Consider the following 14,954-nt stretch of genomic DNA (forward strand, 5'->3'; position numbering starts at 1 on the left):
ACCAAGAAATGGGGCAAAATGACCATAATGCCCCTAAAGATATCTACCTACGGTTCATGACCTAGATGACTTCCAAATACTATGAAACCCCTTAGAAGACCTTATATTATGAATTTTGATGATTTGGTGAAGTTTGAAAGCCATTGAAACGCGTCAAGTAGCAAAACCAAGAATTAGGGGTAAAATGGCCATAATGCCCCTAAGGAAGCTACCTACGATTAAGCCCTAAATGACCTCAAAATATTATGAAATGTTGTATGAGCCCTTATCTCATGAGGTTATATAAGGTAATGAATTTGAGGAGTCATTGGATAAACTTTAGGTTGCGAAACTAGGATATGGGAAAAATGTACATCATGATTCATATGACTTTACCTCCTAGGATGACTATTGAGGTAACCATGAAATAAGATATTTTCCACAAGTATCCTTGATTGCTAATAAGATTCTACGTGCACAAGGTCACGTCGGACTATTCTTAAGAAGAATTTATAAGTTCCAACCTTGACCCAAGACGTTATGCATAAACCTAGGATCCCCAAGAATGCAAGGAAACACCTAGGTTAATGCAAATGACATGCTTATCAAGTTGTTAGTATCCATGCCCAGTGTAACCGATATCTCCCATCATAAAGTGTACCATGAGACCCCTATTCCTCTTTAGGTGGGATGCTATGCTATATGGACCATGGGCAGGATACCACGATGGACTTATTATTTCCCTCACCTAAATGAGATGCGCTGCATCACGATTTGCCAGCAGGATGCCACGATTATGATAACGCCACCTATACACTCATGGGGAGAAAATTAAGGGTTACATTGAAAGAGTTTTCAGGGAACACAAGGCATGACATGACAACCTCTAAGACATAGTTCTTGAAAATGAAACAAGTAGTCATATCCTAACTCAAGGTCTAGACATGCACCAAATTAAAGTAATCATATCCTAACTCAAGGTCTAGACATGCTCCAAATTACCAACCATTTTCTATAGGGTCTATTTTATATGACTTGAGGATAAGCTCAAGACCTCAAGATGGTTGGAGCAAGTTTGGAACCCAAACAAAGATGGAAAAACGCCTAAAGGAAACACGTAAAGGAAACACGTCAACCCCTAAGACATAATTCTTGAAAACGAAACAAGTAGTTTCAAAAATATCAACAACAGGGTTCGAACCTAGACCAGCAGCAAAGCCCCATTAATTTTAAGTCTATCTCCTTGACTACTCAAGCACATCAATATTATTTTTAATTTCATAAATTATGTAAGGGTCAAATGGTCAATTTGTTGTCATTTCTAAGTTTCAAGAAATTCTTGTGGTAGAATTGCATCCAAGCCCTTCAATGTCTGGATCAAGTTCGATTGTGGAGTGACTCAATTTAGAACAAGATTTCCAAATCTTGCTTCTAAATCTTCTAATTCTAACCTTATCTCTTGGTTGATCCGAATTTTGTATAAGGAGGTGTTAATTACTTTGATTCAAAAGTTTTTGCTTCAATTTGGTATCAGAGCCTAGGTTGCTTGGATCGTTGGGCTGAGGATTAGGGTTGCCTTATCAATTTGGTATCAGAGCCTAGGTTGCTTGTGGCCGATTCTAGAATTGATTTTATCTTTCATTTGTGCTATTGTTTATCTTTCCTTTAAATCTGTCATTTATTTTCTTACGATCATTTCTGCCATTGTTATCAACTTTTCACTTTGTTCTCATTTTCTTCCTAAAGATCACATTTAGGTCTTGGAAAAGAAAAAAAAAAAAAAGTTCTTATCATATTTGTTCTTACGATTGTGATTATAAACAATCCTTATCATTTATTTTAGATCATTTGCATGTTTATTTGAAGATCAAATAAACTTCGATTCACATTTTTCTTAATCCATCTAAATCTAGAACCGTTGTGTTTGATATTTTTTTTTTCTTGTCATAATTTATGTTTGAAGATAACTTCTAAATTTCCCGAATTTTGTAAAAATGAGAGTTAGATGGTTTTTAAAAATGTTCATGTTCTTTCTTTTTTGAATTCTTTTTTTTTTTTTTCAATGTTCAATTCTATATAAAAAAAAAAAAAAAAAAAAAAAATCTTTGTGTCCCTTATTTGTTTGTTCACTTCTTGTTTTATTTTGTTGTTATTTCATAATTAACTTTTCTTGATTGTCTTGATTAGCTAGCTACTATGAGAATTGTTTTATCCATGTATTAGCCTGCCTTGATCATAAATTAGTCACTTTCCCAAATAGCCTACCTTTGTGTGTAATAAAATGAGTGTCCCTGAGTGTAAAATCAGTGAGTTGAGTGTGTGAGGTCCTAAGCATATTTAACTATTGTTTGTACAATCATGAACCAAAACGAGGGAAATGGAGAGGAGATCAATGAGCTAGTTGAAGAAGTCCAGAAGAATGAGGAGGAACTGAAAGATGGGTGTCATTTGGCACTTATTACAAGAAGACTTCTTAAAACTCAAGTAATGGTGAATGATGTTGATGATCAAAGAGACAACCTGTTTCACACACGGGGTTTAGTCAAGGGGACTGCTTGTAGTTTTGTCATTGATAGTGGAAGTTGCACCAATGTTGTAAGTACCATGTTGATCAAAAGGTTGCAAATTCCAACCCAAGATCATCATAAACCTTATAAGCTCCAATGACTCAATGATAGTGGAACAATGAAGGTAGTTTTCGAAGCTTTAATATCTTTTACTTTGGGAAAATATAAAGATGAAGTTTTTTGTGATGTATTACCAATGCAAGCTGGAGATATATTGCTTGGCCAACCATGGCAATTTGACAGGAGGGTTATGTATGATGACTATTTGAATAGGTATTCTTTTGTAAAAGATGGTAGAAAAATCACTCTGGTACCTTTGAGTTTTTCAAATGTATTTGCTGATCAATTAAAATTGGAGGGAGAAAAAGAAAAAAAGAGTTGAAAGAAAAACAAGAGTGGAGTGAAAAAATAGAGAAAAAATCGAAGAGAAAAAAAATAGTGAAAAGAAGAATGAAAAAAGAGATGAAGGTGAAGAAAGAAAGGGAGTTGTTTGGCTAGAGTTGGAGACGTCGGGAGGTTTTTACAAAAAATCAATCTTTGTACTTATGTACAAGGAAGGATATTTAGTCTCTAACGATAACAATTTGTCTTTGCTTAGTGTGTTTCAATCTCTTTTTATAGGAATTTGAAGACATGTTTCAAGATAAAGTACCTAAAGATCTACCTTCCATTAGAGGTACTGAAGATAAAGTAGACTTTATTCCAGGTTCTGTCATTCCTAATAAGCTAGCTTATAGAGTCAATCCAATTGAGACTAAAGAAATTCAAAGGCAAGTGGAGGAGCTCATGGAGAAGGGCTATATACGAGAAAGTTTGAGTCCATGTTCTATAGGAGACTTATTGGTGCCAAAGAAAGATGAAACTTGGCGCATGTGCTTGGATAATAGAGTCATCAGCAAAATCACTATAAAATATCGATATCCTATTCCTAGGCTAGACAATATGCTTGATTTATTGCATGATTCATGTCTATTTATAAGGATTATCTTGAAATCTAGATATCATCAAATTAGAATGCAGGTAGGAGATGAATGGAAAACAACTTTCAAAATTAAATTTGATGGTATGAATGGCTTGTTATGCCTTTTGGGTTAACTAATTATACCTATGCGCTTAATATATAATGTTTTGAGAAAATATCTAGGAAAGCATGTTGCTGTTTATATTGATGATATTATAATTTATTTGAAGATTTTGCTTGAGCATATGGAGTATGTTAAGTTAGTTCTGTTTACACATAGAAAAAAGATAAATTTAATTTTAATAAGGGTAGTTTTTGCATGGAAAAAGTTCACTTTTTTGACTTTATAATGGGTAAAAACTGAGTAGAAGTAGAAGTAGAAGTAGAAGTAGAAGTAGAAGTAGAAGTAGAAGTAGAAGTAGATAAAGAGAAAGTTAAACTCATTAGTGATTTGCCAACACCAAAAAGTGCAAGTAAAGTTCGGAGTTTTTATGGGTTAGCTAGCTTCTACAAGAGATTGATTTTAGTATCATGGTGCATTAGTATCATAGCTGCACCATTGAATGACTGGTGAAAAATAATATTGTTTTTAAATGGGGGAATGTAAGAGAATGCATTCAATTTTCTTAGGAAGAAATTAAGCAATGCACCATTATTTATTTTGCCTAGCTTTGATAAAACTTTTGAAATTGAATGTGTTGCATGTGGTTTGGGCATACGTGCTCATATAATTCAAGATGGAAAACCCTTAATGTATTTTAGTGAAAAACTGAATGAACCAGCATTGAACTATCCTACCTATGATAAAGAATTGTTTGCTTTTTAGTTCATATATTGCAGCTGTGTCAACACTACTTATGGTCTAGAGAATTTATGATCCACATCATGAAACTTAAGTATCTGGGGGGCCAAAGCAAATTAAACCACAGACATGCAAACTGGGGTAGAATTTATTTAAACATTTTCGTATGTCATTAAATATAAGCAAGGTAAGGATAATATGGTAGCTGATATGTTATCTAAAAGGTACAATGTCTTTACTTCTCTTAGTACAAAAATTCTTGGATTTGAGCATATTACAGAATTATATAGAGATGATCAAGACTTCAGAACTATTTATGCCTCTTGTCTTGCAAAAAAAGCGGTAGATAATTATTATGTGTTTCATAAATCTTTAATTAAGAAAAATATGTTTTGTATTCCTAAATGCTCTATAAAAAATTTGCTTTTGAGAGAAGCACATGGTGGTGCCTTAATGTGTTCCATAAAGGCTTTTTTTGGCCGAAGATGAAGCATGATGTGGTGCCTTAATGTGTTGCATAAAGGCTTCTTTTGGCCGAAGATGAAGCATGATGTTCATAAGTTTTGTAGCCAATGTTTTAAACGCAAAGAAACTAAATCTAGATTACAACCAAACGGAGAGTATGTACCTAACAAAATTAAGCAAGCAAAGCCCAATTGATTTCAAATCTATCTCCTTAGCTAGACACATCGGCATTTGTTGAAAAGTATTATTTTAATTTGATAAATTATGTAAGAGTCAAATGATCAATTTGACTTCGTCTTTTGTGGAGACTAAAGGGGATCGGGATTAAATCTGGCCACAAACGTCTTTTGTCAGGAGACTATAAATACCCACAATATGTTATATAAAAATCAGATTCGTGGATGAATGTAATTCAGATCTCAAATTGATACGTTTCCCTTAGAAATTCGATCATATTTGTCATTTGTAAGTTTCAAGCAATTCTTGTGGCAGAATTGCATCTTAGCCATTTAATCAAGTCTTGATCAAGTTTGATTGTGGAGTGACTCAATTTGGAACAAGATTTCCAAATCTTGCTCCTAGATCTTCGATCGTATGAGGTAATTTAATTCTAGCCTTATCTCTTGGTTGATCCGAATTTTGTATAAGGAGATTTAATTACTTTAATTCAAGGGTTCTTGCTTCAACAAAACCTTGGATCGTTCGGCTGAGGATTAGGATTGCCTTATCACTTTTAGAACCCTCTAAGGAATCCATTACGAAGATATGACTTCCTAGAATAACTCATGCTAGATATTATGGGTTGATATGATTATGAATGCCTGTTACACCTTATGCTTCAAGAAAATAAGAACCTTAGAAAAGTACAAGATTAAGAACCAAGAGTGTTACCAAACAAGCTTTACAATTACCAAGATAAGAAGAACGCTAGGTACCACTCAAAGATGAGGGACCAAAGTCCTCAAACATGAAAATTCAAGAATGTTAGGTAATACTCATGTCCAATTGTGGCCCATACCTCATTTCCCTCACTTAAATGAGATGCCCTGTGCCATGTTATGGGTACCTAATAATTTGCAGGATGTCATGTTCATGTATGCACCAATCACACGACCTATATGGTCCAGGCCAGATCACGTGACCTTTATGGTCTATCATGGGGAGTAACCTATGGCCACGATGGAGCAAGAAGAGAGTAAGTTACCCTAGCCATGAATCAAGAACCTCCTAAGACCTCCCACGGTACATCATGCCTATGACTTAGACTACGCTGCTTGGAACGTATGAAGCTTTAAGCGTATGTATTAAAACTTTCGCTTGGAACGCATGAAGCCTCGGACACTGGATGACAAGTTTATGTCTAGTACTGTAAGTCCTAAGTGGAGTGTCTTGGAGAACGAATTAAGAAACATAACAAGAACTTATGACAAGAACAAGAACAAGAACAAGAAAATGTGTGGTACTCTAGCATATCAAGGACACGATTAAGAGCCTACAAGTAGGCTGCTTACCGAGTCTTGTACTCATTCCTTATTCTCCATTTTTTCAAGTAATAAGGAGCTAGTCAAGGTTGGGAGTGGACTCTGGAGCAGGTACCATAGACAAACATCACCCGTCATCCTTCAACTCTTTTGTGTCGTCCCTTAAATTGAGTTTTAAAATACTTTGTATAAACTTTATTTTGATATAATATAAATATAATGTATGTTATGTTTTAAATTGGTTTGTTTTATTTTGTGAAAAATTTACCCGTCTTTTAGAGTCATCGAGTCAACTCGGTCCTATAGCTTCCTCTTTTCACCAACCCCAAGCACCTTTCTCATGAGTGCTACTTTTAAGAACACATAGTCCCCCACCTCGAATTCCAAGTCCTTGCACCTTATGTCTACATGGTTTTTCAATGTAATAACCCAAAAATTTTAAAAATAAAAAAATAAAAAAAAAATAAAAAAAGAGAGAAGTTGTCCCACATCACTTGAAACTAAGGAGTGGGAGGTTGGCCTCCACTACAAAAGGGAGGTCCCTCACTTCATTTTAGCGTCCCACTTGAATGGGTCGAAACCAGCCAGAGAATACACTTTCTGACGGCTCAAAGTCGGCATTTTGGCTGATCTGGCTTGGGTCTGATACGTTCGGACTCTTTCCTCCTAATTTCAATTCTTCGCAAGCATTTATGGTTAGTACGACTACCTTTTGGCTAGTTAAATTTTTGGAATCTAGTTTAAATTATGTATGCATAATCAGGCTGGGTTAGTTTAAATTATTAAGAGTATGTTTAAGTTCTAATCTATGATTGTTGGACTCATTAAGCAGAATTAAATTTCAGAGAGCAGCATTAAGTAGCGCTAGTATCAAAGAGTCGTAGTAGTTTCGGCTTAGGCCAACCAAGTAAGTGGCACTACTGTCGTCTGGTTATAATTGTATGTTACATGATGACACGTGCACGTGGCATCGCACGTGTCATATGCCCGTATATGCAAACTGTTATGAAATGACATGTATATGCTATGAGATGTGATTGTTATGTGGTATTTGATGAATGGATATGTTTATGATATGATATGTTGAAGACATGTTCGGGATATGTTATGTGACTGTTATGATATAGGATATGATATGTGCATGATGTGGATTGTTATGTCAGAAAGCATGAAAACATTATGATATGATATATGTGCGACATGAATGATATGACATGATTGACATGCAAAACGATGAACTAGCATGAAAAATACAACTCCGGCATACGCATGAAAGTTATGATAAATGATACGATAAACATTATGAGAAATGATATGATATGAAGAAGACGCTAGCAGGGTTGTATTAAATAATAATGAAAATGAAAAAATGTTGGGACCTAACGCATTATTGTGTGCTCATGTGTACCGAGATACTTCCCTGTTATGTTATATTAGTAGTGATGCGTACCTTCCATATTTATGTTTGCTATGATATCATGTGGGCTTTTCCCTTTTGTGGTATCCGGCAACGCGTCAGCACATTTAGCTTGACGAAGCCAGACTCAAGGGGTACGTATTTGAGCTCGTTTGGTGGCTCCATGCAAGTGTGCGTGGGTCGTGTGTGGAGAAGTACCACACATCCAACCCTTCTCGGACAGTTAAAAAGCTCAAGGTCATGCTATATTGTTTTAAAAGATAAGTTACATCATGTATATGTGTGTTTGCTTTATTTGACCCTAAGAGTGATGTGTCACTTGCTGAGTATTTCTTAAAATACTCAAACCATGTGCTCCTCTTACATTTTAGATAAAGACAAGGCACTTCTGTACGGATGACAGAGGCGATGCGCAAAGATCATGGAACCGGTGTTAGAGTAGTTGCATTTCATCTTATTTATTAGTCTTTAGTTAGATTAGGGCAATGTGTTGTCTTTAGTTTTTGGACATATTGTTTATTTTTAACGTGTAAGTCCATGACATCGTTTACGAACTATTTAAAATGAATGTTTATACATAAAAAGATGATGTCATGCATATGGTAGCGATTCTATTTGAGTAGAAAAATAGGGTTGTTACACAAAAATACCCTTAAACTAAAAAAAAAAAATCAAAAAATACGGTTAACTTTAGTTTTGGATGGAAAACCTTTAACACCTTGTTTCAAAAATATCCTTAAAACTTTTTAAAATGTTTAAAAAATACAACATTGAAAAGTGTTTCAAAAATACTCCAAAAATACCAGCTAGTTTTTTAAAGTTTCATCTATACCCTTAATTTTTTTTTTTTTTTTAATTTGAAAAATACCAAACTTTTTAAAAAACACTTTTAAATATTTTTTAAAAAAATAAAAAATATATAAAGTAATATTAAAAGGTTTTGAGATAATTTATAAGGTGTTGACCTATCATTTTCATCCATATATTGATGGTAAGAGTTTTTTTAATTTTGTTATAAAAGTAGAGGGTGTTAAATACTACTTTTTAAACTTTTTTTAAAAGTTGAAGGGTATCAATGATTTTTTTTTAGTTTAAGATTATTTTTGAAATACCATTAAAAGTTCAAGAGTATTTCTGAAACAAAATATTAATAATTTCTACCCAAAACTAACGGTAATGGTATTTTTTTGGACTTTTTTTGAAAGTTGAAAGGTATTATTAAAAAGTGTAGGAATTTTTTTTAGACAAAATATGTATTTTTTTTTATTAATTTAGCCCAAAAAAAAAACTTATTCCAAATAATAATTAATATACATTCTTTTACGAATGAAAATTTATGGTTTGGGTCTGATTATCCTATCAATAAGATGATATAATCTAAAATATTCAAAAGTTTCTTACTGAGTTGTTGAGAATGAAAATTTTAAAGATAATAAGAAAGAAAAAGGGTATAAAGATGCTAAAATATACTTATTGTAATGATAATATATATATTTTTTAATATCTAATATGTCATTTACTGTAACCTTAATTCGTTAACCGTTTACTCGGTTTAGTATATAAATAAGAGTCATTAACTATGTAACGATACATTGTTGTAATATGTAACTCGATTGGTTAAATTTACTTCGTTTAGTGTAGAAATTAGAGTTATTATCAATGCACTAAGAACTTCGTTAACTTCTATAATAAGTTTTATTCATAGGCTCTACATACACAGTTTTCAAGAATGATTATGACCATGCCCACATTACACTCTTCAATGAGAACGATATGGGTCTCAACAAAGATGAAACAAGTCATATTAAAACTCTCCACATCACTATGAAACAAGTCATGTTGACATACCGGAGGAACATCTTAAGTAATAACCTAAACATTATTTAGTATATGAGAAAAGTTTGATTTATTAACTTACGTAACACTATTGATACGATATATTTTATAATTGATACAAATTCACGTGTAAATATGTGAGTAAAGGTATCATATATACTGAGTTTGTATAAGACTAGACCATGAAATATTTACCTCTCTTTATAAATAAATTAATTGAGAAAATTAATATTTCATAAGATGATACCAAATAGAGAGTTGAGAACATAATCTCATAAGATAGAATTAACTTCTTTCCATATAAGATAAGTAGATAAATAATTCTACTATATGTTGATTGTTGATTTTGGAACTTGAACAATGGGTCGGTCGCCACTTTTTCACTAGTCCATGATGAATTTAGTTTATCATTAAATCATAAAAAAAAATTGTTCACAAGAGAATTAATGGTACTTAAGATATAAGATATAATTACAACGATTGTAATTACAAACAACTTAGTAAATAATCGACTTACTTATAATCAATTTATCCAAGAGTATTTAAGGCTGCCCTTTCATCTATTGAAGTAGCACAGTCGCTTAACAAGATACGCTAAAATTAACCATAATTCAAAATTTTACCTACTCACGGACTCTGCCTTAGATTAGATTAGAGTTTAATTCATACCCAAAGCAATAAATGTTTAGAATTTTAATTTTGTATTAAATACAAAGATTTAATTTCAAGCTTGAGCATTAAAAGTACTAGAAAAATACAAACATTGAATAGCCTGATGCCTATTTGACACTTTAAAAGTCTGGTCTAATGCCTAAATCCCAACTTCTACAGCTTGCTCAAATCACCAACTACAACACAATATAATCATGATGATGTTCATATAATCATGAGCCAAAACTGTATGATTGCACTTCAGAATCCTGTGTGCTAACTAACAGCATGCAAGATTTGAGAAAATGATGTTCAGTTTTCTTGGGCATGCTTCATTTGTAGAGCAGCTCTTACCACATTGCCTCTTGTAATAATTCCAACCTTCATTAATAAAGCTTTCATCATTTTACGCTACACACTACAACAACTCAACCATTCATTCAAATTAGAACAGTAGAAGAATAGATCTCTTACCAGCTTTCCCTTGGCATCTACCACTGGTAGCCGGCGATACTTTGTCTTAAGCAATAATCTGCATTTGGTAAACAGAAAGGAATGCTTCAAAATTCTGACACCAGAAAACAGTTGGAAGATACACGGGAAGAGACAAGCATGTAAAAACCTAGCAGCATCCTCAAGATTGGTGGTTTCTCGAACGACAAGAGGCGCCGGTGTCATCAAATCGCCGATCACCTTTCCGTTAGTTTTGCTGAGGAGTCTTTGTACCTCATTGAATGTCTAAAAGGATGAGTTTGGATTAGAGAAATCACTTCCATTTCATGTCCTCTACAAACTAGTGAGTAGCAGACTATTGAAATAAGTAAATGACAGATTAACATGAATTTGAAGTCAGAATTATCGAAGGTTTTTGGTCATTTGTACCATGAAAAGTAGGAAAAAGCATAATTAGTTTGTTAAAATGCATAGTTTACCCTTCATTTGCCCGTTGTGAAATCCGACACCGAGGTTCATGAACAAAAAAGAATCAAAAGCATAAATGAAGAGACAAATCAAGGCCTAAATCAGTGATCAGTGAGAAATAAACACTATGCTTGAGAAAGAAATCTTTAACCAGTAAACTTAAATTCATGCTTCTTGCAAATATAGCCTGACCTGTTGGTGGCATTTGTGACTTAAAACTCGTGAAATAAAGCGCTTTTCAACGAACTAATCAGTAACTTTTACTTTATCTACTTTTTTTTTATATATAAAGTTGAGTTTTCTACTTCTTTTAATACTTGGATGAAATCATTGCACAAATAAAGTCATCAGGAACACTGATGGCAAAAGATGTGAAACAAAATAACTGCAAATAAACGCCAGAAAAGGAGGTAATTGCATACTTTCCAGGAGCTGTCAACTTCAGGAAACATACTTGGATCTGTCCTTCCACCACCTAATTATAACATTGACTTGGAACTTGTATAAGTGCAGTCATACCAATTTCGTCAAATTACTAAATTATTTGTAATATAGAAAAGGAAATTAGTCACTTTTCTTTGAGATCAAAGAATGACTCAAAGTTCATAATAACAAGAATTTGCTACATTCTTCACCCTCTTCTCCAACCTCAAATATTCTCAGATTAAGGTGATGGCTAACATAATTCACGAGTGATAAATGATACTAGAAAAGCTAAATTCTCTCTTCTTTAACGCTTTAGGTAACTTCGCTGAAAAACAATCATAGCTAAGCAATCTTTTTCAAACAGGATAAACAATGGTAGTGGTAAAGAGTGGAAGCAGACAACATGTTGACAGGAATAACAAGAAATTTCAAATATACCTGAGATGGAGTCTAGCGCTAACAAGTCATAGTCTGAAACTACGCCAACCTACATCATGAAGTAATTTTTATTATGAGCATCGATGATCGAATATCCAATGTTAGGCTACTTAAAATCAATCATACGCAGTTAAATGGGTCCACAAAGAAATTCACATGAGCGTTTACACAAATTATAAGCACTAAAAATGGATTCCCAATTTAATTCTGGATGGGGAAGTACTGCAAATTAGATTCTCTCATGATCATACAAGCCATAGTGTGAAAAGTAAAAGCTTGACAAATCACGTAAACAATTTGATGGAAAATCCTGGACAGAACTCAACAACTTCAGAAGTACTTGCAAACAGGGCAACAAGATAAACACATAACCATAGAAGAGAAATCTGTCTTATAAATATGGGAAATGAAATGATACCAAGTTCCAATTGTCATCAATTACTGGAAATCCCGTGATCCTTTTTTCCACCAGAATTTCTAATGCTGTATGCATAAACAGACACAATATAAGCCACATTTTTCCAATAGTTTGGAAGAAAATATCCATAAATTTCAATTACCTTCATCGACACTGGTTGTGGGCTTTACGACATGCAACTCCTCTCTCCTAGTCATGAAGTCACCAACTGTGTATACACCACTTCTCGACTGCATATCAAAATATTAAAGAAAGAAGAATAAATTTCTAACACCCTGGAAAAAAAATAGTACAGCTATTCAGTAGAACAATGATCATGAGTATATATTTCAATTCCAAAGTGAGTGGATCAAAGAAGGAGATAGTAAACACTTTTTTTCACGAACAGCATCCACTAACTTGAGAGCGTTCTGTAGAGGAAGACAGACTATAAGGAATTTTTTTCAGGATTTATTTCAGAATGGACTTATATATGATCATCTGGTTGGTTTTAAGCAGAGAACTTGAGGGGGGAAGAATTTTTTAGCAGTGAAGTTCTATATTTTGGTAAATCAAAGGCCTAGAGAGAAGTTTCTTTTGGTAAATCAAGTATATTCATCTCAATCACAACGAAACATTCGAGACAAGATAATCAATAACTCGAATTCACCACTACGAACAAAAAAAGAAAACAGAACAACACACCGGCGCGGAATTGGCCATCAAGGTGCCGCTAGCGGAAAGAGAAGTAGATTTCCGCTGCTCCGGAAAGCGAGAAGACGCCGGAAAGCTCTGAGAAACCGATGCATAAACAATCGGCGATTGAGGCCTCCGACGAGGACCAAACAACAGCTCCTGAATCGAAAAACTATTGGCCCTAAATTGCGGAAGCGATAAGGAAGTGAAACTACAACCAATCGACTCCATGCGAAAATCTTCACGATAAAAATCTCAACAACGAATCAACAAAAATAAAAAAGAAAACCCTCAACACTCGCCGAGGTCGGTGAGATTCGAACGAGGAGACTGGGATTTTATTTCTTAGCTGAATGGCTGCAGTTTTTGAAGATAATAAACTGCAACTGTGACTGTGACTGTGACTGTGACTGTGACTTAAGCCCCCTAATGCTTACCGGGCTGTTACCGGAAGAGACTTAAACGAACCGTCACCGCACCGGCTGTCACTGTTTTATTTCCAAATGTTTGTGATCAGACGTAATTAAATCGTATTATTTTTAAGTTGACGTGGCGCTGCCTGTGGACTGTCATTTTTTTGGCATTGTCCACGTCGTCGCATTGTAGGCACAAATATCATCCTTCAAGCTGTAGCTTAGGATTTTGTCGTATTCAAGCAAAAATATCTCAAAAGGGATGGGTTTCTCTTGCTTAAGCAAACATGACCTCTCGAGATACTTACTCCTTCTCTCCGGTGCTTCACACAATTAATAAGAGCTTTCCAAAGAAATATCTTAGTAGCCACAACGGAATCATTATCTTTCTGTAACTTTTTCTTTTAATTTATAAGTAGTCAAATTTTATCGAGATTATAAGATTTAACCTTGGCTATTTTCATGGGCCACAGTGACTCCAGGTGTAATCGGCGCAAGGTTGATGATAGACCTAAGAAAACGTAATGCATAGAGCCCGTCATGAAGGCCATGTATCTTAAAGCCCTTTATAAGGACCAAAAATCTCATAGGGTACACACTCCTAGAGTAAAAGTGTATAGAGTTGTGTGCATAAACCTTATAGGACAAGAATAGACTAGAGCTAAGTTAATGGCTAAGAATTATAGGTGAAGTCTAAGTATATGTTATAAAGTATGAGTATGATTATTCTTTTTTTTTTTTTTTTTTTTTTTGTCAAATGGAGTGTAGACAATTGTTGATGGCGGGAGCATGTGGAGTCGTGCAACTGCAAAGGGTGCTCTTTTGATCGAGTCATTTTTTGTAAAGCGTTTTGACTCGACTCCATATATATATATATATATATTTCCCCTTTAAATTACTTTTATCTCGGTTTTGAATGCATATTTAAAGTTTAATATTCGTTTTGTCTTTGGTTTTACAAAAGAAAAATTTACCTCCTTTTTTTACCTTTTGAGTGTATGTGGTGACCTGTGATTCAAGGCATCCAAAATCGGGTTTGTTATACGAACATATTGCACAAAACCAAAGATAAAATATAGTCACAAATTTGGAAATGATAATAATTTTATAAATTCAACCTCAAATATTAGGACATGGATAATCGAGTTGAATCCTAGATTCTTGATTCCAATGTATCTTTTCATTCTTCTTCGAGCAAGTAATTGTTTGTAAATTTTGAATATGAAAATTCTGGGAAGGTCTATCTTGCTCACAACAAGGCTTTAGAGATTGAATGAAAGAACGATGTCTACATACAAAGTATAGTAGGAAATTAGTAGACATTGAAAGATGTTCCTAATTGTAAGAAGAATTTGATCTCCATTGGTCAGCTCCGACAACACAAATTCTACAACAGAGTTTAGAAAGAGTTTGTGGAAGATTATGAAGGGTGCTATCATGGTAGCACGTGACATAAAATTTGGAATCTTATACATCATTGAAAGGTGTATAAACATGGTTGTTG

The 14,954-nt window shown here is 34.0% G+C and overlaps 1 protein-coding gene across 1 annotated transcript; it reads right to left on the bottom strand.

Annotated features, from left to right (window-relative positions):
• Positions 1-10,190: 10,190 nt before the first annotated feature.
• Positions 10,191-13,426, bottom strand: LOC111777353 (CBS domain-containing protein CBSX1, chloroplastic). The gene is made up of 8 exons (XM_023656904.2): positions 13,047-13,426; positions 12,505-12,592; positions 12,363-12,427; positions 11,945-11,993; positions 11,503-11,555; positions 10,782-10,897; positions 10,634-10,691; positions 10,191-10,540 (listed from the first exon to the last, which is right to left on the bottom strand). The coding sequence occupies exons 1-8, from the start codon at positions 13,266-13,268 to the stop codon at positions 10,472-10,474; spliced, it is 720 nt and encodes a 239-aa protein (XP_023512672.2). The 5' UTR covers positions 13,269-13,426; the 3' UTR covers positions 10,191-10,471.
• Positions 13,427-14,954: the final 1,528 nt, after the last annotated feature.

This window comes from Cucurbita pepo, chromosome 16 (genome assembly GCF_057944985.1).
Source record: "Cucurbita pepo subsp. pepo isolate OVF chromosome 16, ASM5794498v1, whole genome shotgun sequence".
Classification (NCBI taxonomy): Eukaryota; Viridiplantae; Streptophyta; class Magnoliopsida; order Cucurbitales; family Cucurbitaceae; genus Cucurbita; species Cucurbita pepo.

Coding starts and splice junctions, on each gene's coding strand:
- LOC111777353 (XM_023656904.2), bottom strand. CDS start 13,268: ATGGAGTCGATTGGTTGTAGTTTCACTTCCTTATCGCTTCCGCAATTT. Junction 11,994..12,362: donor TTGATGACAATTGGAACTTG/GTATCATTTCAT, acceptor TTCATGATGTAG/GTTGGCGTAGTTTCAGACTA. Junction 10,898..11,502: donor AAGTTGACAGCTCCTGGAAA/GTATGCAATTAC, acceptor TCATCCTTTTAG/ACATTCAATGAGGTACAAAG.